The sequence below is a fragment of the Oncorhynchus nerka genome, linkage group LG24, assembly GCF_034236695.1.
Source record: "Oncorhynchus nerka isolate Pitt River linkage group LG24, Oner_Uvic_2.0, whole genome shotgun sequence".
Classification (NCBI taxonomy): Eukaryota; Metazoa; Chordata; class Actinopteri; order Salmoniformes; family Salmonidae; genus Oncorhynchus; species Oncorhynchus nerka.
In genome coordinates, this window is record NC_088419.1 from 27875732 (window position 1) to 27899706 (window position 23975).

General features: G+C 43.4%; 2 protein-coding genes across 2 annotated transcripts; both read right to left on the reverse strand.

The window, feature by feature from the left end:
• Positions 1-9685: 9685 nt before the first annotated feature.
• On the reverse strand, positions 9686-15653 carry batf3 (basic leucine zipper transcription factor, ATF-like 3). The gene is made up of 3 exons (XM_029630698.2): positions 13819-15653; positions 12906-13025; positions 9686-10874 (listed from the first exon to the last, which is right to left on the reverse strand). Exons 1-3 carry the CDS (start codon positions 13891-13893, stop codon positions 10680-10682), a joined length of 390 nt encoding a protein of 129 aa, XP_029486558.1. The 5' UTR covers positions 13894-15653; the 3' UTR covers positions 9686-10679.
• Positions 15654-15857: 204 nt separating this feature from the next.
• Positions 15858-23958, reverse strand: nsl1 (NSL1 component of MIS12 kinetochore complex). Its single transcript, XM_029631398.2, has 6 exons — positions 23750-23958; positions 17713-17785; positions 17030-17160; positions 16787-16841; positions 16573-16640; positions 15858-16453 (listed from the first exon to the last, which is right to left on the reverse strand). The coding sequence occupies exons 1-6, from the start codon at positions 23915-23917 to the stop codon at positions 16211-16213; spliced, it is 738 nt and encodes a 245-aa protein (XP_029487258.1). The 5' UTR covers positions 23918-23958; the 3' UTR covers positions 15858-16210.
• Between the last annotated feature and the right edge of the window lie 17 nt (positions 23959-23975).

Below are 23975 nucleotides of genomic sequence, written 5' to 3' on the forward strand. Positions count from 1 at the left end.
TCCTCCCATTTTATGGAATGCCCCTCGCCCTTATATGTCATGTCTGCACCAACAAAACATTTTGGTTCTTCAATGATAGATGCAAACGGGTAAGGTTAACTTTGATTCTGCACAAATAAAGACCAGCAAAATCTTATCATATGGAATGTGCACAGGCTCCATAATGGGGGGAAAAAAGGCATATGGTTCTCGAACACTTAAAGAGATTGTCAGCAGATTTGGTTTTCTTGCATGTTTTTAAAAGGAGAAATGTAATATTTAAAAAGGAGCTGGGTTGGAGAGGCATATGCTGCCACATACTGTAGTAACAGCAGAAATGTAGGCATCCTGGTAAATAAGAATACACCATTTTCCCTTATATCCCACCACATGGAACAAGAAGGCGGTTTTCTAATGTTGAAGTGTACCTTACATGGTGAAAAAAACACATTGATTTAATTGTATATCCCACCAGGGGCAAATCTGGTGCTTTTAGATAGAATTCAAGCTATAGTTGATCAAATCCAGACAGGAACTATTATTTTAGCAGGTGACCTAAATCATACATGCGATAAGATTGCACCAATAGAAAATACACTTAGCAAAAGAATTTGAAGAATTAACAGTGCACATCTTCTGGAACCAAAATTCCCCTTAGGGGAATGATAATCTCATACTCGGCAAAAGTTAAATCTGATTTAGAAATAAAAATGAGAAATAAAAAAAGAGAAATCAATCAATTCAGTCCTAGTTCCGTGTATCGAACTGTTTTTTCAGTTATAATAAAACCAGGGAAATCAGGAGAGTCCCCTGCTGATTACAGACCCATAAGTTTAATAAATTGTGACATTAAAATATTAACAAAGCTTATAAGCAATTGAATGGCAAAAGTCTTACCAGACTTGATACATATCAATCAAACAGGGTTGATAAAAAATATAAGCAAATGTCACGACTTCCACCGAAGATGTTCGGCGGCGCTCGACGGTCGTCGTCACCGGTCTACTAGCTGCCACCAATCCCTTTTTCCTTTTCTGTTTGTTATGTCTGTACTGATTTCACCTGTTCCTTGTTTGAGATTTGTTTTAGGGCTATTTAAGCCGGTTAGGCCCGCCTGCTTTTGTCCGGGCTTGTTTTCTGTTTGTCTGTGGATGGTTGCGTGTAGTATGTTCTCTGACCTTTTTGGTGTCCCATTTTGGGTCGGTCATATTTTGTTCGCCTGTTGTGTTAGCGTTGACCACTTACCCATTTACCGAAATAAAGTCGGTTTTCTATGAATCCTCTGCTCTCTGCGCCTGACTCCGCACCCACCACTCTTAGCTGTGTGACAGAAGCCTGCACCCTTCATGGAGTCAGCAGGAGCAGCTGCACCCCCTCTCCCATCTATGGAGGAGCGTGTCCTCCATCACACGGCCATCCTTCACCGAATCGGGTCAGCGATGGATCAGATGATGGAGAGGATGGACCGATGGGAGAGGAGTGGCCTCCCTACCTCTCCTCCTCAACCTACTCCTCCGGCGGCATCCGGATCCAATGCTCTTCGTCTCACACCCCCAAGGCAGTACAGTGGAGCGGCGGCTGGGTGCAAGGGGTTCTTGCTCCATTTAGAGCTGTACCTGGCTACCATTCGCCCGACTCCCCTCTGGGGAGGAGAGCATGAGCGTCCTCGTCTCCTGTCTGACGGGTTGAGCCCTGGAGTGGGCCAACGTAGTGTGGAATGGCCCAGAATCCGCAAGGCACCACTGCCCAGAGTTCACCCGCCAGTTCCGGTACGTGTTCGACCACCCACCAGAGGGCCGAGCGGCGGGTGTATGTCTGTTTCACCTTAGACAGGAGACGAGGAGTGCGCAGGACTTCGCGCTGTAGTTTCGGACCTTGGCCGCTGGAGCGGGGTGGAACGACAGGGCCCTGATGGACCACTACCGGTGTAGCCTCCGGGAGGACGTCCGCAGGGAGCTAGCTTGTCGGGACGCCACCCTCTCTCTCGACGAGCTGATTGACATGTCGATCCGACAGGACAACCTGCTAGCTGCCCGCGGGTGTCCAGAAAGGGTCATGTTAGTTTCACCTCCCGGCCTTCCCGCTCCAATCCCTATGGAGTTAGGGGGGGCCGCATCGAGGGGAACCGGAGGAGGAGGCTCCTCCTGCACCAGTTGTGGTCGGAGAGGACACACTGCCGATCGGTGCTGGAGGAGCTCGTCTGGGAGTCGAGAGGGCAGGCAGAGCACTTCTCGGTCACCCCAGGTGAGTCAGCACCAGACTCACCCAGAGCTCCCTGTGGGTCACATGTTTTTACTAATCTGTTTCCCTGAGTTTTCTCCCTCTCTCCAGCATAAGGCGCTAGTCGATTCAGGCGCAGCTGGGAACTTTATGGATTGCGGACTCGCATTGAGGCTAGGGATTCCGCTGGTATCGATCGATCAACCCTTTCCCGTGCACTCCCTAGATAGCCGACCGTTAGGGTCAGGGCTGGTCAGGGAGGCCACGGTTCCACTGGACATGGTAACGCAGGGAGATCATAGGGAGCGGATTAGTCTCTTCTCTTCAAGGGTTTTTCTTGATTTTTTACTATTTTCTACATTGTAGAATAATAGTGAAGACATCAAAACTATGAAATAACACATGTAATAAAAAGTGTTAAACAAGTCAAAATATATTTTATATTTCAGATTCTTCAAAGTAGCCACCATTTGCCTTGATGACAGCTTTGCACACACTTTGGCATACCAGCTTCATGTGGAATGCTTTTCCAACAGTCTTGAAGGAGTTCCCACATATGCTGAGTACTTGTTGGCCGTTTTTACTTCATTTTGCAGTCCAACTCATCCCACACCATCTCAATAAGCTTGAGGTCGGGTGATTTTGGAGGCCAGGTCAGCACTCCATTACACTCCTTCTTTGTCAAATAGCCCTTACACAGCATGGAGGTGTGTTGGGTCATTGTCCTGTTGAAAAACAAATGATAGTCCCACTAACTGCAAACCAGATGGGATGGCATATCGCTGCAGAATGCTGTGGTGGCCATGCTGGTTAAGTGTGCCTTGAATAAAAAAAAAAAATCACAAACAGTGTCACAGCAAAGTACCCCCACACCATCACACCTCCTCCTCCATGCTTCACGGTGGGAACAACAAATGCGGAGATCATCCGTTCACCTACTCCGCATCTCACAAAGACACGGCGGTTGAAATCAAAATTCTCACATTTGGAGATTCAGACCAAAGGACAGATTTTCTCCAGTCTAATGTCCATTGCTCATGTTTCTTGGCCCAAGTAACTCTCTTCTTATTATTGGTGTCCTTTAGTAGTGGTTTTGTTGCAGCAATTCGACCATGAAGGCCTGATTCACGCAGTCTCCTCTGAACAGTTGATGTTGAGATGTGTCTGTTACTTGAACTTTGTGAAGCATTAATTTGGTCTGAAATCTGAGGTGCATTGACGATTTCTGAGGCTGGTACCGCTAATTAACTTATCCTCCGCAGCAGATGTAACTATGGGTCTTCCTTTCCTGTGGCGGTCCTCATGAGAGCGATTGATGGCTTTTGCGGCTGCGCTTGAAATGTTCTTGAAATTTTTCAGATTGACTGATGATGGACTGTCATTTCTCTTTGCTTATTTGAGCTGTTCTTGCCATAATATAGATTTAGTGTTTTACCAAATAGGGATATCTTCTGTATACCACCCTTACCTTGTCACAACACAACTGATTGGCTTAAACGCATTACGAAGGAAATAAATTCCACAAATTAACTTAACAAGGCACACCTGTTAATTGAAATGCATTCCAGGTGACTACCTTATGAAGCTGGTTGAGAGAATGCCAAGAGTGTGCAAAGCTGTCATCAAGGCAAAGGGTGGCTAATTTGAAGAATCTGAAATATAAAATATATGTTGATTTGAACACTTTTTTGGCTACTACATGTTATTTCATAATTTTGATGTCTTCACTAATCAAATCAAATGTATTTATGAAGCCCTTCTTACATCAGCTGATATCTCAAAGTGCTGTACAGAAACCCAGCCTAAAACCCCAAACAGTAAGCAATGCAGGTGTAAAAGCACCTAGGAAAAACTCACTAGAAAGCCCAAAACCTAGGAAGAAACCTAGAGAGGAACCAGGCTATGAGGGATGGCCAGTCCTCTTCTGACTGTGCCGGGTGGAGATTATAACAGAACATGGCCAAGATGTTAAAATGTTCATAAATGACCAGCATGGTCAAATAATAATAATCACAGTAGTTGTCGAGGGTGCAACAGATCAGCACCTCAGGAGTAAATGTCAGTTGACTTTTCATAGCTGATCATTGAGAGTATCTCTACCGCTCCTGCTGTCTATGCAGAGTTGAAAACAGCAGGTCTGGGACAGGTAGCATGTCTGGTGCTACCTGTCATGTCCAGGGTTCCATAGCCGCAGGCAGAACAATTGAAACTGGAGCAGCAGCAAGGCCAGGTGGACTGGGGACAGCAAGGAGTCATCATTCCAGGTAGTCCTGAGGCATGGTCCTAAGGCTTCAGGTCCCCTGAAGAAAGAGAAAGAAAGAAAGAGAGAGCATACTTAAATTCACACAGGACACTGGAGAAATACTCCAGATATAACAGACTGACCCTAGCCCCCACTATTATTCTACATGTAGAAAATAGTCGAACATAAAGAAAAACCCTTGAATGAGTAGATGTGTCCAAAAGAAACTACAGAAATATCACATTTACATTTGTATTCAGACCATTTTCTCAGTACTTTGCTGAATCACCCTTGGCAGTGATTACAGCCTGGAGACTTCTTGGGTATGATGCTAAAAGCTTGGCACACCTGTATTTGGGGAGTTTCTCCCATTCTTCTGTGCAGATCCTTTCAAACTCTGTCAGGTTGGAAAGGGAGCGTCGATGCACAGCTATTTTCAGGTCTCTCCAGAGTGTAATGAACACTCAGGGAGAAAAAGGTGTAGATTCACGCACAGAGCACGGCAGGTGTTTATTTCACCTTCACAGAAGGCACGAATCGTGGTCACAGGCAGGCAATGGTCATACACAGGAAGGCAAACAGGCAGGTGAATCAAAACTAGGACTGAAGACTAACTGGTCCTCACAAACGAGCTAAGAAAAGGCATAGTAGAGTCAAAACTAACAATACCTCACAAAGGCACGAACAGAATGAACTGAACTAAATAAGGAGCTGATGAGACCAGGTGAGACCAGATGAGACCAGGTGACTAACACAGGTGAAATCAATGAACAAAAAAGAAAGACAGGGCTACGTTCAAGAACACAACTAAACAGAACACAAGGTTGACTAAGAAAATAAAAACAAAAACTTACACAGAGATGTTTGATCGGGTTCAAGTCCGGTCTCTGGCTGGGCCTCTCAATGACATTATCTTGGCTGTTCGCTTAGGGTCATTGTCCTGTTGGAAGGTGAACCTTCGCCCCAGTTTGAGGTCCTGAGTGCTGTGGAGCAGGTTTTCATCAAGGATCTCTCTGTACATCTTTCTCATCCTGACTAGTTTCCCAGTCCCTGCAGCTCAAAAACCTCCCCACAGGATGATGCTGCCACCACCATGCTTTACCGTAGGGAATGGTGCCACGGCACTTCTCCCCTGATTGCTCAGTTTGGCCGGGCGGTCAGCTCTAGGAAGGGTCTTGGTGGGTCCAAACTTCTTCCATTTAAGAATGATGGAGGCCAGGGCCTACCGAGTGACGTATCGGTCTAAGACGCTGCATCGCAGTGCTTGAGGTGTCACCAAAGACCCGGGTTTGATCCCAGGCTGTGTCACAACCAGCCGTGATCGGGAGTCCCATAGCGGTTTTACACATTTGTCACAATTTAGAATAAGGCTGTAACGTAATAAAATATGGAAAAAGTCAAGGGGTCTGAATACTTTCCGAATGCACTGTAGATTTATCAATAATGGCCTTGAATGGCCTTTTCTATTCAAAACTTTGGAAGCTTTCAACTTTCCAGCGGAATTAATACATTTGATAAAAATATCATGTAAATGTACTAAAGCAAAAATCTACACAAATAAGACATTCTTCAATGAAATTGCATTAGAAAGGGGCACAAGACAGGGATGTCTCTTCTCTCCCCTCCTGTTTGCACTGGCAATTGAACCGCTAGCAGAAAGAATTAGACAGGACCCAATAATGAACAGGTATCAGTATTGGTAAACATGAATATAAACTAAACTTATTTGCAGATGATCTCCTAATAACCTGACCAATATTGAAAACGCAATGCCCCCTTTGCTAAACAATATTAGCAGAATACTCTAAAATCTCAGGATATAAAATGAATGTGGAAAAAAACAAAATAATGTTAATAGGAAAAATAAAATAACTCATGAACAAAAATTTGAAATACTTAGGGTGCTTGGTAAGTGATAACAAACAACAAACATATAAAGATAACTTTATTCCATTTTTATTTTATTCATTTTTATTTCACCTTTATTTAACCAGGTAGGCTAGTTGAGAACAAGTTCTCATTTGCAACTGCGACCTGGCCAAGATAAAGCATAGCGGTGTGAACAGACAACACAGAGTTACACATGGAGTAAACAATTAACAAGTCAATAACACAGTAGGAAAAAAAGGGGAGTCTATATACATTGTGTGCAAAAGGCATGAGGAGGTAGGCAAATAATTACAATTTTGCAGATTAACACTGGAGTGATAAATGATCAGATGGTCATTTACAGATAGAGATATTGGTGTGCAAAAGAGCAGAAAAGTAAATAAATAAAAACAGTATGGGGATGAGGTAGGTAAAAATGGGTGGGCTATTTACCGATAGACTATGTACAGCTGCAGCGATCGGTTAGCTGCTCAGATAGCAGATGTTTGAAGTTGGTGAGGGAGATAAAAGTCTCCAACTTCAGCGATTTTTGCAATTCGTTCCAGTCACAGGCAGCAGACAACTGGAACGAAAGGCGGCCAAATGAGGTGTTGGCTTTAGGGATGATCAGTGAGATACACCTGCTGGAGCGCGTGCTACGGATGGGTGTTGCCATCGTGACCAGTGAACTGAGATAAGGCGGAGCTTTACCTAGCATGGACTTGTAGATGACCTGGAGCCAGTGGGTCTGGCGACGAATATGTAGCGAGGGCCATATGACTAGAGCATACAGGTCGCAGTGGTGGGTGGTATAAGGTGCTTTAGTGACAAAACGGATGGCACTGTGATAAACTGCATCCAGTTGGCTGAGTAGAGTGTTGGAGGCAATTTTGTAGATGACATCGCCGAAGTTGAGGATCGGTAGGATAGTCAGTTTTACTAGGGTAAGTTTGGCGGCGTGAGTGAAGGAGGCTTTGTTGCGGAATAGAAAGCCGACTCTAGATTTGATTTTCGATTGGAGATGTTTGATATGAGTCTGGAAGGAGAGTTTACAGTCTAGCCAGACACCTAGGTACTTATAGATGTCCACATATTCAAGGTCGGAACCATCCAGGGTGGTGATGCTAGTCGGGCATGCGGGTGCAGGCAGCGAACGGTTGAAAAGCATGCATTTGGTTTTACTAGCGTTTAAGAGCAGTTGGAGGCCACGGAAGGAGTGTTGTATGGCATTGAAGCTCGTTTGGAGGTTAGATAGCACAGTGTCCAAGGACGGGCCGGATGTATATAGAATGGTGTCGTCTGCGTAGAGGTGGATCAGGGAATCGCCCGCAGCAAGAGCAACATCATTGATATATACAGAGAAAAGAGTCGGCCCGAGGATTGAACCCTGTGACACCCCCATAGAGACTGTCAGAGGACCGGACAGCATGCCCTCCGATTTGACACACTGAACTCTGTCTGCAAAGTAGTTGGTGAACCAGGCAAGGCAGTCATCCAAAAAAACGAGGCTACTGAGTCTGCCGATAAGACTATGGTGATTGACAGAGTCGAAAGCCTTGGCAAGGTCGATGAAGACGGCTGCACAGTACTGTCTTTTATCGATGGCGGTTATCGATGGCGGACATTTAATATCCCTTTGAGCATGGTGAAGTTACTAACTTTGGCTGTTATATAAAATACACCCAGTCACTACAAAGATACAGGCGTCCTTCCTAACTCAGTTGCTGAAGACGAAGGAAACTGCTCAGGGATTTCACCATGAAGCCAATGGTGACTTTACAGAGTTTAATGGCTGTGATAGGAGAAAAATTAGGATGGATCAACAACATTGTATTTAATCCACAATACTACTTTAATTGACAGAGTGAAAAGAAGGAAGTCTGTACAGAATACAAATATTCCAAGACACTAAAGTAATGTGGCACAGCAATTCACTTTTTATCCTGAATACAAATATTTAGATATTTAAAAAAATATGCAACTTAAAAATTACATATCACAAAATGTATATTTTAAATCTTTTGGACATCAAAGCAACCTTATGGGAAACTTATTTGAGACAGAAAAGGATGATCATATATGTGTATGTAAAACCTTGCAGAGAGCATATCCAATTGACAATTAGAAAAATATATAAAATATTGGAACTAAGACATAAAAAGAACACATCTTGGCACAAGATGGAGGAAATGTCTGAGCATAACTACTGAAATTACAGTTAACGAAAATCTACGCCGAATCCAATACAAACTAATATATAGTTTTTATTATAAATGTCACGCCCTGACCGTAGATTGCTTAGTATGTTTCTATTTTTTTGTTTGGTCAGGGTGTGATGTGGGTGAGCATTCTATGTTTGTATGTCTAGGTTTTATATTGCTATGTTTTGGCCGGGTATGGTTCTCAATCAGGGACAGCTGTCTTTCGTTGTCTCTGATTGAGAACCATACTTGGGTAGCCTGTTTTCCCCACTGTTAGTTGTGGGTGGTTATTTTCTGTTTAGTGTTTTCACCTTGCAGGACTGTTTTCGGTTATTCCTATTGCTATTTTGTAGTTAGTGTTCAGTTCAGTATATTAAAGATGAACACGTACCCCGCTGCATTTTGGTCTGACAATTCCTCTTCTTCTTCCGATGAATGCCGTGACAATAAAAGACACAAAAATCACAGATTCTACAGCACAACGGCAGAGTCATGTCTTGAGTTTAAAATGAACTATGACTCAATAATCCATGCTTTTTGGGAATGCTATAAAGTCCAAAGTTATGAGTGGAGCTAAAATAGTTGGCTGTCAGAAGAAGTATTACACTGTAAACGTACATTTAATCTGTCTGTCTGCATATTTCAAGACATTGCATATGGGAGTGTAGTGAGATACCCAATGGGCTGGACGATTCTCTTCTCATCACTCATCTTGAAAAACTGTATACTAAAAACGTGGAACTCAATCAATCCGCCATCACTAACATAATGATTTATCATTGAAATACTGAAATAGCATGGGCGACCAAGAAAAACGAATTGGTACAATTGAAGGCCACGTGGCAATAATCCAGGCACTAGGGATGGGGGTGTGCGCATGCGGGTCTAGGCAGATGAGATGTAGTCATTGTTTGTGGGCGTCTGTACAGTAAGTTGTTGTTCGTATGTGTATGTTTGTATCTGGTGTGGGGAAAACATTATTTCTTAAAGAAAAATAAAATATGAATGTGTATACTAATATACTAATGATATACCTCATTATGCCCTAAAATCTCCTGGACTGAAAGTAGTATCATCTGTGTTGTGTGGTGGAAGTCCAAGCAGTCTGTGCTCATTTGAAAGTGAGAAGAGAAAGTTCGAAGAGAAAATAACTAAGAAGAAGTACATACCGGTATGAAGAAGCGATCCACACAAAAGGCTTTATTATAATCACCACAATCCCCCTCAAATGCAGAATGCAGAAGTCTATAAATCCTTTGGTATGAAATGAACTGTCTGTGTGGCTGAAGAGTCTTTCACATTTCTCAGTGGTCAGTCTGCATTTAGGAGAAGCCTTGCCAATTACTACTGTGAATGTATCCATCCATTCATAATAACATTTTAGAGAAGCCTGCAGTCATGTCATCAAGATAGACCATACATGCTGTAGATCATTGATTGGGACAAGAATTCCCTAAATGTTCCCCCTTTTATTGAGTTAGTGAATGATAATGGCTTGCTTCAAACGTATTTAATTTTTTAAAGTTATGAGACGAAGATGTAATGAGTTTAGTGAGTATTTACCCCCATTATAGAGAAGAGAGGGTACACTCTATAACAATGTCATAACATGAGCTAACAAACAATAATAATACAACTGTACATATTATAGTTGGATTAAGTGATTTGATTATTTTATTTTATCAATTGAATTGCATGAATCCATTGGTAATAGCCAGTGTATTAAATGTTTTAGATTAGGGACTAAGAAACCAGAAACCAAAAACCTTTAAATGGTTTCTTTTTTTCTGGTAAAGTATAAGTAAGTTCCCACATGGTCAAGCCCAGGTACTGGTAAACCAGTTTGGTTAACCAAAACACACGTGATAAGAGGTGTGGTAACCACATTTATCAGAAACAAAGGGAAATGGTCTCATTGGGAAAGGGATATGCAATTTATGTTCAATGTATTATACGAAACATTTAAACAGGAAAAGCAACTTGAACATCTGAAACAAAGCTCATTACGTAAGCCTATAATTATTAAATTACAACTTGATTCAAACTGTACAAAAACAATTGACGCCGAGAATAAAAAGGACAGATGAGGACATATAATCTGACCTGTTAACTCTGTTTACAAGTCTCCCACGTTGGTTTGTCTCTGTGGTCCGTGCATGGTATGTTGGCTATCTGGGCAGACAGGAGGGGACCCCTACATCCCTGGGTCCCAACGTCCCTGACCCCAGGTTGGCAACACAGTGCATGATGGGACAGAGAGGCTCATGGGCCTTGAGGGCCTCCGTTAGACGCCTCTGCTCCTCAGACAGAAACTGCACATCCTTCTTCAGCTGTCTGTTCTTCTGCTCCAGACACTCATATGCCTGTATAGGACAAACTGGGCTCAGTTACTTTATAGTCTTACTTTCTGAGTAGAGTACAATATTAATCTACTTCAGGGATGGGCAACTGCCGCATGAAGTTGCTCAGATCTATTCCGCCCCCCACCCCTCATTTCTTACATATGGCAAAATATGTAGAATTGCAGGAAATTTGCTTTAAAACAGCCAATTTTCCTCTCCCCTCCATGGCAAAATGAGTAGAATTGCATGAAATTACACTGAACAAAATATAAACGCAAAATGTAAAATGTTGGTCCCAGAATTTTTGCATAAGCACAAAAAGCAAATTTGTCTCAGATTTTGTGCACACATGATTTTTTACGTCCCTGTTAGTGAGCATTTCTCCTTTTCCAAGATAATCCATCCAACTGACAGCTGTGGCATATCAAGAAGCTGATTAAACAGCATGATCATTACACAGGTGCACCTTGTGCTGGGGACAATAAAAGTCCACCCTAAAATGTGCAGTTTTGTCACACAACACAATGCAACAGATGTCTCAATTGGCATGCTGACTGCAGCATTGTCCACCAGAGCTGTTGCCAGAGAACTGAATGTTAATTTTTCAACCATAAGCCGCCTCAAATGTTGTTTTAGAGAATTTGACAGTACATCCAATCGGCCTCACAACCGCAGACCACGTGTAACCACGCCAGCCCAGGACCTCCACATCCGGCTTCTTCACCTGTGGGATTATCTGAGACCAGCCACCCGGACAGCTGATGAAACTGTGGGTTTGTACAACTGAAGAATTTCTGCACAAACTGTTAGAAACCTTCTTACAGAAGCTCATATGCATGCTAGTAGTCCTCACCAGGGTCTTGACCTGAATGCAGTTCGACTTCGTAACTGACTTCAGTGGGCAAATACTCCCCTTCTATGGCCACTGGCACGTTGGAGAAGTGTGCTCTTCACGGATGAATCCCGGATTCAACTGTAGCGGGCAGATGGCAGACAGCTGATGTTGTGAGCAATGTTCCATGGTGGCGGTGGGGTTATGTTATGGGCTGGCATAAGCTACGGATAATGTAGTTTATGGCAATTTGGGATGGCAATTTGAATGCACAGAGATCCCATGACAAGATCCATTGTCGCTTGAAACTTGTCATTTGAAACTTGAAAAGATCCTGAGGCCCATTGTCGTGCTATTCATCCGCCGCCATCATCTCATGTTTCGGCATGATAATGCCCCATGTCGCAAGGATCTGTACACAATTCCTGGAAACTGTCCCAGTTCTTCCATGGCCTGCATACTCACCAGACATGTCACCCATTGAGCATGATTGGAATGCTCTGGATCAACGTGTACAACAGTGTGCTCCTGTTCCCGCCAATATCCAGCAACTTTGCACAGCCATTGAATAGGAGTGGGACAAAATTCCACAGGCCACAATCAACAGCCTATGTGAAGAAGATGTGTTGCGTTGCATGAGGCAAATGGTGGTCACACCAGATACTGACTGGCTTTCTGATCTACGCCCCTACTTTTTTTTAAGGTATCTGTGACTAACAGATTTACTGATTTCCTTATATGAACTGTAACTCTGTAGAAATTGTTGCGTTTATATTTTTGTTCAGTATAGTTCTAAAATTGCTAAATCATCTCTCCGCCCCATGACAAAATGTATAGAATTGCAGAAATCTTGGTTTAAAACGGCAACATTTTCTCTACATCACATGGCAAAATGTGTAGAATTGCACGAAATAAACTCTAAAACTTAAAAAATGTATCTCTGCTGTCAAGGGGGAGGGGCACTAAAATGATTTGCTTGCAGTTCGGTGGGTGGGGGGGGTACACAGACCCGCGAGCCACTGCGGCCCCTCATGATGAGTTCAGTTTTTTTGTGGTCCCCACCCCCTTCAAAGTTGCCAAAATCCCTGATCTACTTGATCAAGAGAATGAGTGTGACATTGATAGCTGTGTCATTACCGTCATATAACAGAAAATGTTAGACTATGCCAAAATAGGAGTTGTGTGATGATGAGGAGTCTGTTGTGCATGCACTGACCCACCTCATGCAGCTCATCTGCTCTTTGTGTCTTCTTTTTTCGTCTGTTCTTCGCTGCCACCCTGTTCTTTTCCCTTCTTTTTAGCCTCCTGTCTTCATCACCATCATCACCAGAGCTCTGCAGCTGAGGTACAGTTGGTCTGTATTACGTTTGTCACTATTAGAATATCACATACAAGCTGTTGCTCTTTAGCTTTGACTGATCTCTGTGTGCACTCAACACAATGTTGCTGGTGTAGATTATATTTTATCATACAAAATATGAAACAATATAAAAATACAAGTGAAAATGAATAAGTGGTAACCAAATAGGCCTAATACCAGTTGTGGAATAAGTACCCAATTGTCAGACTTGAGTAAAAGTAAAGATACCTTAATAGAAAATGACTCAAGTAAAAGTGAAAGTCACCCAGTAAAATACTACTTGAGTAAAAGTCTAAAAGTATTTGGTTTTAAATATACTACTAAGTAAAAGTATAAATAATGTCAAAGTCCTTATATTAAGCAAACCAGATTGTATTGTTATTTATGGACAGCCAGGGGCACAATCCAAAACTCTGGCATCATTTACAAATGTAGCACGTGTGTTTAGTGAGTCGGCCAGATTAGCAGCAGTAGGGATGACCAAGGATGTTTTCTTGATAAGTGTGTGAATTGGGACATTTTCCTGTCCTGCTAAGCATTCAAAATGTAACAAGTACTTCTGGGTGTCAGAAAAATGTATGGAATAAAAAGTACATCATTTTTCTTCAGGAATGTAGTGAATTAAATGTTGTCAAAAATATAAATAGTAAAGTAAATATACCCATAAAAACGACTTAAGTAGTACTTTAAAGTATGTTTATTTAAGTACTTTACACCACTGCCTAATACATTATTAAAGTAATTAAAGTCTATTTATGCTATTTAACACTTACCTCACATATTTCAAGTAATAACATGTTTTGATTCTTGCTGTGTAGAAAGCTGCCAGAAATATCGCTGTCAGACATCACAGATGCGATAACAATGCATTGATAGATTACTTAAATACAAAACGTCAAAACAAGTCCTCCTCGAATTTTATTTCAGATAGCAAGATCCAAGGTATGTACAAGTGAGACCGGGCGTATACGAGACAAACAGTTTCACTTGTTCAAACTGCACTTGCCGCTTTTCAATATTTATTTTAAGTCACGTGCTAAAAAGCGTCAGATGCCCTTGAGTGTTCAACCAGCAACAGAATAAAGTGCGCTCTAAAAAGCTGATTTAGGACAAGCGGAAAATACCCTATACGTTTACTGTACCTGTATGATACTCCTTAAATTGTTGCAAACAGATGTAGGCTTGTTATATATAATATATTCTTGTGTCATACATTTAATTTACATTTTAGACCAGATAGGGTCCATCAACAGTCCACAATTACTTTAATAAATGAAGGTCAGTCAATACGGAACATTTCAAGAACTTTTAAAGTTTCTTCAAGTGCAGTCGCAAAACCCATCAAGCGCTATGATGAATTTGGCTCTCATGAGGACCGCCACAGGAAAGGAAGATCCAGACTTACCTCTGCTGCAGAGGATAAATTCATTAGAGTTAACTGTACCTCAGATTGCAGCCCAAATAAATGCTTCTCAGAGTTCAAGTAATACATCTCAACATCAACTGTTCAGAGGAGACTGCACGAATCAGGCCTTCATGGTTGAATTTCTGCAAAGAGACCACTACTAAAGGACACCAATAACAAGAAGAGTTGCTTGGGCCAAGAAACACGAGCAGTGGACATTAGACCGGTGAAAATCTGTCCTTTGGTCTGATGAATCCAAATTCAAGATTTTTGGTTCCAACCGCCGTGTCTTTCAGATGCAGAGTAGGTGAACGGATGATCTCTGCATGTGTGGTGCCCACTGTGAAGCAAGGAGGTGGTGTGATGGTGCTTTTCTGGTGACACTGATTTGTTTAGAATTCAATGCACACTTAACCAGCATGGCTACCACAGCATTCTGCAGCGATACACCATCCCATCTGGTTTGCAGTTAGTGGGACTATCATTTGTTTTTCAACAGGACCATGACCTAACACACCTTCAGGCTGCTTAAGGCCTATTTGATCAAGGAGTGAGAGTGCTTTATCTGATGACCTGCTCTCCAAAATCACCCGACCTCAACCCAATTGAGATGAGTTGGACCGCAGAGTGAAGGAAAAGCAGCCAACAAGTGCTCAGCAGATGTGGTAACTTCCAAGACTGTTGGAAAAGCATTCCAGGTGAATTTTTAATTTTACCTTATTTTACTAGGCAAGTCAGTTAAGAACAAATTCTTATTTTCAATGACGGCCTAGGAACAGTGGGTTAACTGCCTGTTCAGGGGTAGAACGACAGATTTGTACCTTGTCAGCTCTGGGATTTGAACTTGCAACCTTTCGGTTACTAGTCCAACGCTCTAACCACTAGGCTACCCTGCCGCCCCAAGCTGGTTTCGAGAATGTCATGTGTACAAAGCTGTCAAGGCAAAGGGTGGCTACTTTTGAAGAATCTGAAATATAAAATATATTTAGATTTTTTTAACACTTTTGTGGTTACTACATGATTCCATGTGTTATTTCATAGTTTTGGTGTCTACACTATTATTCTACAATGTAGAATGAGGTGTCCAAATTTCTGACAGGTACTGTATATTTCCACACTATGAGTTTGGAATAATACTGTAAAAACGGTACCCTTTTAGTGTGAGAGCAGTTTGGTGGAATGGAGTTTTGGCCTGTCTGATGACATCACTGAGCAGTAAATTGGTTAATAGACCAATAAGATAGTTCCAAACCTCTCTGCCAATTACTCAGACCACCACCACAGTCCTAACATTTTAATTGAATCACACTAAGGTACTGCACAATCACTAAGGTAAACACAATCACACTAAGGTACTGCATTGTTACCCAGTAATTATTTGATATTGAGATAAAAAAAACAGCTGCATTGGACCTTTAAACCTGGCTGTTACAGCTTGTTTAAGTAGCCTTTATTCACATAAGCCTACAACCTGTGCGTTTTCAACTGTGACAAATGCCAAACGGCAAAGGGGAAAAAAAGAACACACAAGCAAAAATATATATTTTCTCTTCTAAAGCCATTTAAATATACAGTATAAAAACAATGTACACTACTATTGGGTGCATTTCCCATTATCCATCATGTGAGGGCAGTATTGTATCACAGACTGCTGCAAACATAGGCCTTATCACTGTGGGGAGTACTACAGTATTGCATCCTTCCAATCACAAATAAGAGTACATGTTCCATGATCAGGAAGCATTTATGTGGCATATATTTCACTCAGGGTTGTCATTGCTGTTACAAATGGCTGGCCTCTTTAGACCAGGAGCATAGTTGTTTCTGAGCTCTGTTTGCTCCATGGCTCTCCTGATGGGTGGTCTGGTCCTACTAGCTCTCTTTTCCTCTCCATTGGGCCTGCTGCCCATCACCTCCCTGAACACCTCCAGGGACTCCGCTGTGGGACACATGTTCAGCACCTGTCCCAGGCCCTCGGCCCTCTGCTGCACTACCTGGAGAGACTGGACAGCAGAGAAACATCAGTCATTCAAGACCATGGTCAAAGAATTAAACTTGTGTTGCATAGAAAAGGGTGTAGTGGGTGGGAAATAACAGAAAGCTACATAGACTGTCCTGTTACCTTCATTACTGCGCTGGCTTGCTTAAACATACGAGGTGCAGCATCCAATAAAGTGGCCATGATGGTTTCTGAACAGGGGAAAGTTCACCGACTATCAATCAAAATCATGGGAACATAACATTTCATGTTCCAGTGTCATGCAAAGCATGACATTTCCAGTACACTATTCTGTAAGCGTTTGAGTTGATTAGATCTGATTGGGCTAAATGCTTGCCTTGTACTGGGTCCTTTCCCATTTCTTGTGGCTTCACTACTTCTTCATACATTCCCTAAAAATAGAGCATACTTTCATTTTGTGAACACATGGTACATGCCATATTTTCAAATGTATGACATTTCAAACTGCAGTATGAAGTATGAGAGTGACAATCATGGCTATGCAAAAGTAATGCTTCCATTTTCAATGGGACCACTCAATCAGACATAATCCATTAATTCAGACAAACGTGAAACCAACCATGAGTTTACGCTCCGCCTTTAGTGACCGTACGACATAGGGGAGGATCTCTTTAGGACCTTTACGTCGTTTCCGAGAAGTTCCCACAATGTTCTCATCCAGCAGGTCGTCAAGTGCACTGCATTCATCTTCTAAGAAGTGATATTATACTGTTGTAAAGCAATTTAAAAGTCTTTCTGAATTACATTTCTTTTAAAAGCATAAATGTGGGAACTAAACATCTACCTATCGTACCAATAATTGTCATTAGACTGAGCAACAAACTCATCCAGTTCAATCTTTACTTGATATCAACTCACCGATGACACCAAGTTCCTCCTCCCTCACTGAATAATCTTTACATTGATGTCCTATTGTGCCTTGAGCTGCTTAATAAGAATCAAAACGATCTGTGCCCACATTTACAGCAGGCTACATTTCTAAAAGTTTAATATCACATGCAGCTAGCAAGAATAGATGGTTTCCAGAAACAGCCAAATGATGGAGTTACTGGTGCATTTAACAGATATTCTGGTTTACTATAAAACATGTTCACTATCTTCAAAACAACTGATCAAACTGGATAATAACAAACTCATTGCAGTGTGGTTGATAGTACACAGATATGTCTTCTTTTCAACTGAAAGGCAATAGATGTATAAAATAATAATAATAATGTAATAGGAGACAGGAGATATGCTCACCCTCTTCATCAGGAGCCTCCTCCCACGTCTGATTATTGATCAACACGTTTTCTTGAACAGCAGTCTCGAAGTTCTAAAAATCAAGATATCAAGTGAAATTGAGACTCCTCCATATAACGTTGCCACGAGCAGCAGGATGAACTGCAGATATTGCAGATTAATGCAATGCATTCTTTTTTTATTGAACATTTAACTAGGCAAGTCATTCACACCAATGATGTGTATAAACCTGGTTGCTGATGCTATGTATTGGCCATTGAGAGGCTTTGAAGTAACCAGTCGGCCATATTGGAATTTCCCAGTCGTCCTCCAAGGGAATGAATTTAATTCTACAGTATTTCAATTAAATGTTTCATGGACAAAGGTACATGTATTGAATTTAAATAAATAAATAAATATAGTTTACATTGGGCACAGTAACATTAGTCATCTCTAAAACTTTTTTTTTTAAACTGGGTGGTTTGATCCCTGAATTCTGATTGGCTGAAGGCCATGGTATATCAAATCAAATTTTATTTGTCACATACACATGGTTAGCAGATGTTAATGCGAGTGTAGCGAAATGCTTGTGCTTCTAGTTCCGACAATGCAGTGATAACCAACAAGTAATCTAACTAACAATTCCAAAACTACTGTCTTATACACAGTGCACAGTGTAAGGGGATAAGGAATATGTACATAAGGATATATGAATGAGTGATGGTACAGAGCAGCATACAGTAGATGGTATCGAGTACAGTATATACATATGAGATGAGTATGTAGACAAAGTAAACAAAGTGGCATAGTTAAAGTGGCTAGTGATACATGTATTACATAAGGATGCAGTCGATGATGTAGAGTACAGTATATACGTATGCATATGAGATGAATAATGTAGGGTAAGTAACATTATATAAGGTAGCATTGTTTAAAGTGGCTAGTGATATATTTACATCATTTCCCATCAATTCCCATTATTAAAGTGGCTGGAGTTGGGTCAGTGTCAATGACAGTGTGTTGGCAGCAGCCACTCAATGTTAGTGGTGGCTGTTTAACAGTCTGATGGCCTTGAGATAGAAGCTGTTTTTCAGTCTCTCGGTCACCGCTTTGATGCACCTGTACTGACCTCGCCTTCTCATCCTTCTAGACCTATCGGCTGCCTTCAATACTGTGAACCATCAGATCCTCCTCTCCACCCTCTCAGAGTTGGGCATCTCCGGCGCGGCCCACGCTTGGATTGCGTCCTACCTGACAGGTCGCTCCTACCAGGTGGCGTGGCGAGAATCCGTCTCCTCACCACGTGCTCTCACCACTGGTGTCCCCCAGGGCTCTGTTCTAGGCCCTCTCCTATTCTCGCTATACACCAAGTCACTTGGCTCTGTCATAACCTCACATGGTCTCTCCTATCATTGCTATGCAGACGACACACAATTAATCTTCTCCTTTCCCCCTTCTGACGACCAGGTGGCGAATCGCATCTCTGCATGTCTGGCAGACATATCAGTGTGGATGACGGATCATCACCTCAAGCTGAACCTCGGCAAGACGGAGCTGCTCTTCCTCCCGGGAAGGACTGCCCGTTCCATGATCTCGCCATCACGGTTGACAACTCCATTGTGTCCTCGTCCCAGAGCGCTAAGAACCTTGGCGTGATCCTGGACAACACCCTGTCGTTCTCAAATAACATCAAGGCGGTGGCCCGTTCCTGTAGGTTCATGCTCTACAACATCCGCAGAGTACGACCCTGCCTCACACAGGAAGCGGCGCAGGTCCTAATCCAGGCACTTGTCATCTCCCGTCTGGATTACTGCAACTCGCTGTTGGCTGGGCTCCCTGCCTGTGCCATTAAACCCCTACAACTCATCCAGAACGCCGCAGCCCGTCTGGTGTTCAACCTTCCCAAGTTCTCTCACGTCACCCCGCTCCTCCGCTCTCTCCACTGGCTTCCAGTTGAAGCTCGCATCCGCTACAAGACCATGGTGCTTGCCTACGGAGCTGTGAGGGGAACGGCACCTCAGTACCTCCAGGCTCTGATCAGGCCCTACACCCAAACAAGGGCACTGCGTTCATCCACCTCTGGCCTGCTCGCCTCCCTACCACTGAGGAAGTACAGTTCCCGCTCAGCCCAGTCAAAACTGTTCGCTGCTCTGGCCCCCCAATGGTGGAACAAACTCCCTCACGACGCCAGGACAGCGGAGTCAATCACCACCTTCCGGAGACACCTGAAACCCCACCTCTTTAAGGAATACCTAGGATAGGATAAAGTAATCCTTCTCACCCCCCCTTAAAAGACCTAGATGCACTATTGTAAAGTGGCTGTTCCACTGGATGTCATAAGGTGAAAGCACCAATTTGTAAGTCGCTCTGAATAAGAGCGTCTGCTAAATGACTTAAATGTAAATGTAAATGTGGATGATAGCGGGGTGAACAGGCAGTGGTTCGGGTGGTTGATGTCCTTGATGATCTTTATGGCCTTCCTGTAACATCGGGTGGTGTAGGTGTCCTGGAGGGCAGGTAGTTTGCCCCCGGTGATGCGTTGTGCAGACCTCACTACCCTCTGGAGAGCCTTACGGTTGAGGGCGGAGCAGTTGCCGTACCAGGCGGTGATACAGCCCGCCAGGATGCTCTCAATTGTGCATCTGTAGAAGTTTGTGAGTGCTTTTGGTGACAAGCCAAATTTCTTCAGCCTCCTGAGGTTGAAGAGGCGCTGCTGCGCCTTCTTCACGACGCTGTCAGTGTGAGTGGACCAATTCAGTTTGTCTGTGATGTGTATGCCGAGGAACTTAAAACTTGCTACCCTCTCCACTACTGTTCCATCGATGTGGATAGGGGGGTGTTCCCTCTGCTGTTTCCTGAAGTCCACAATCATCTCCTTAGTTTTGTTGACGTTGAGTGTGAGGTTATTTTCCTGACACCACACTCCGAGGGCCCTCACCTCCTCCCTGTAGGCCGTCTTGTCGTTGTTGGTAATCAAGCCTACCACTGTTGTGTCGTCCGCAAACTTGATGATTGAGTTGGAGGCGTGCGTGGCCACGCAGTCGTGGGTGAACAGGAAGTACAGGAGAGGGCTCAGAACGCACCCTTGTGGGGCCCCGTGTTGAGGATCAGCGGGGAGGAGATGTTGTTGCCTACCCTCACCACCTGGGGCGGCCCGTCAGGAAGTCCAGTACCCAGTTGCACAGGGCGGGCCGAGACCCAGGGTCTCGAGCTTGATGACGAGCTTGGAGGGTACTATGGTGTTGAATGCCGAGCTGTAGTCGATGAACAGCATTCTCACATAGGTATTCCTCTTGTCCAGGTGGGTTAGGGCAGTGTGCAGTGTGGTTGAGATTGCATCGTCTGTGGACCTATTTGGGCGGTAAGCAAATTGGAGTGGGTCTAGGGTGTCAGGTAGGGTGGAGGTGATATGGTCCTTGACTAGTCTCTCAAAGCACTTCATGATGACGGAAGTGAGTGCTACGGGGCGGTAGTCATTTAGCTCAGTTACCTTAGCTTTCTTGGGAACAGGAACAATGGTGGCCCTCTTGAAGCATGTGGGAACAGCAGACTGGTATAGGGATTGATTGAATATGTCCGTAAACACACCGGCCAGCTGGTCTGCGCATGCTCTGAGGGCGCGGCTGGGGATGCCGTCTGGGCCTGCAGCCTTGCGAGGGTTAACACGTTTAAATGTCTTACTCAACTCGGCTGCAGTGAAGGAGAGACCGCATGTTTTCGTTGCAGGCCGTGTCAGTGGCACTGTATTGTCCTCAAAGCGGGCAAAAAAGTTATTTGTCTGCCTGGGAGCAAGACATCCTGGTCCGTGACTGGGCTGGGTTTCTTCTTGTAGTCCGTGATTGACTGTAGACCCTGCCACATGCCTCTTGTGTCCGAGCCATTGAATTGAGATTCCACTTTGTCTCTGTACTGACGCTTAGCTTGTTTAATAGCCTTGCGGAGGGAATAGCTGCATTGTTTATATTCGGACATGTTACCAGACACCTTGCCCTGATTAAAAGCAGTGGTTCGCGCTTTCAGTTTCACGCGAATGCTGCCATCAATCCACGGTTTCTGGTTTGGGAATGTTTTTATCGTTGCTATGGGAACGACATCTTCGACGCACGTTCTAATGAACTCGCACACCGAATCAGCGTATTCGTCAATATTTCCATCTGACGCAATACGAAACATGTCCCAGTCCACGTGATGGAAGCAGTCTTGGAGTGTGGAGTCAGCTTGGTCTGACCAGCGTTGGACAGACCTCAGCGTGGGAGCCTCTTGTTTTAGTTTCTGCCTGTAGGCAGGGATCAGCAAAATGGAGTCGTGGTCAGCTTTTCCGAAAGGGGGGCGGGGCAGGGCCTTATATGCGTTGCGGAAGTTAGAGTAACAATGATCCAAGGTTTTACCACCCACCCCTGGTTGCGCAATCGATATGCTGATAAAATTTAGGGAGTCTTGTTTTCAGATTAGCTTTGTTAAAATCCCCAGCTACAATGAATGCAGCCTCCGGATAAATCGTTTCCAGTTTGCAAAGAGTTAAATAAAGTTCGTTCAGAGCCATCGATGTGTCTGCTTGGGGGGGATATATACGGCTGTGATTATAATCGAAGAGAATTCTCTTGGAAGATAATGCGGTCTACATTTGATTGTGAGGAATTCTAAATCAGGTGAACAGAAGGATTTGAGTTCCTGTATGTTTCCTTCATCACACCATGTCTCGTTAGTCATGAGGCATACGCCCCCGCCACTCTTCTTACCAGAAAGATGTTTGTTTCTGTCGGCGCGATGCGTGGAGAAACCCGTTGGCTGCACCGCATCGGATAGCGTCTTCCCAGTAAGCCATGTTTCCGTGAAGCAGAGAACGTTGCAGTCTCTGATGTCCCTCTGGAATGCTACCCTTGCTCGGATTTCGTCAACCTTGTTGTCAAGAGACTGGACATTGGCAAGAAGAATGCTGGGGAGTGGTGCGCGATGTGCCCTTTTTCGGAGTCTGACCAGAACACCGCCTCGTTTCCCTCTTTTTCGGAGTCGTTTCCTTGGGTCGCTGCATGCGATCCATTCCGTTGTCCTGTTTGTAAGGCAGAACACAGGATCCGCGTCGCGGAAAACATATTCTTGGTCGTACTGATGGTGAGTTGACGCTGATCTTATATTCAGTAGTTCTTCTCGACTGTATGTAATGAAAGCTAAGATGACCTGGGGTACTAATGTAAGAAATAACACGTAAAAAAACTAAAAACTGCATAGTTTCCTAGGAACGCGAAGCGAGGCGGCCATCTCAGTCGGCGACAAAACATTTAGTTTTACTGCCCTAATTACATTGGTAACCAGTTTATAATAGCAATAAGGCTCCTCAGGGGTTTGTGATATTTGGCCAATATGTCACCGCTAATGGCTGTTCTTAGGCACGACGCAACGAGGGCCTTACTGCTTAAGTTAAAGTTAAGGAAAAGTTATTTTTCTTCATTTTAAAAATGTTTAGCTCACATAATATCATTTAAAAGTATGCATTAAGGTGTCTGTAATATAATAAATGAAGCAAAAATGAATGTAGACATGAATAAACACATATCTACAGCTTCCAAAACATTTTTTTTACAAAGGTGGGGGAGGGCCAAGATAAAGTCACGTGGGTTAAACCCAGCGCCCCCTATCAGTCATCTTAGTATAAAACAGATTCAAGCAGTGTGTACCGTACGCATGGACACAAGTTCTTCCTCGCCCTCTAAAAGACCATTTAGGTTGGATCTGACAATTACGTCGGAGATACCGTATGGTGTGACGCAATTGCCTCACATTTTCGGATCAAGCATAAATGTGCTCTAAATGCTGCACGGCCAATGCAGATGTCTGATTGACCATGTAGCGCCTTTAAATGTTAGCTGTTGTGGATGTCGGTCTGATATTGCGGTTTCTTCATGTACCGCCGACTCAACATTTAACTTACCTAACTATAGAAACTTAGCTAACGCGAAGTATCACATCGCAAGCAGTATTTTGATTTGTCTCCGCAAGCTAGTAGTTATACATCTTACAAAAAAAAAACTAGGCAGACGTAAACAATCGATCGACTCACCGCCAGCAACTCTTCTTGTAACAGTTGCTTGGCTTCCTCGGATAGCTGAGGTTGGCCATTCAATACCTTCTTCAGTAGTTCTTTGTATTTCTTAATTTGTTCGACCACATTTTTTTTCGACGTAAACTTCACCCTATATTCTTCCTCTTCATTCAAGCAGATCTCCATCTTTTGCGCCAAATTTTTGAAAAGATTCTGCAATGACCGGAACCGGAAATTAAATGTG

What these genes read in the sequence shown, in the direction of transcription:
- batf3 (XM_029630698.2), bottom strand. Translation starts at nt 13,893, where the DNA reads ATGTCTGACAGCGATATTTCTGGCAGCTTTCTACACAGCAAGAATCAA. An exon ending in TATTACTTGAAATATGTGAG is followed by an intron (nt 13,026 to 13,818) that starts GTAAGTGTTAAA and finishes ACTGTACCTCAG; the next exon opens with CTGCAGAGCTCTGGTGATGA. An exon ending in GAGCAGATGAGCTGCATGAG is followed by an intron (nt 10,875 to 12,905) that starts GTGGGTCAGTGC and finishes TGTCCTATACAG; the next exon opens with GCATATGAGTGTCTGGAGCA.
- nsl1 (XM_029631398.2), bottom strand. Translation starts at nt 23,917, where the DNA reads ATGGAGATCTGCTTGAATGAAGAGGAAGAATATAGGGTGAAGTTTACG. An exon ending in GGAGGCTCCTGATGAAGAGG is followed by an intron (nt 17,161 to 17,712) that starts GTGAGCATATCT and finishes ATCACTTCTTAG; the next exon opens with AAGATGAATGCAGTGCACTT. An exon ending in AGGCGGAGCGTAAACTCATG is followed by an intron (nt 16,842 to 17,029) that starts GTTGGTTTCACG and finishes CTCTATTTTTAG; the next exon opens with GGAATGTATGAAGAAGTAGT.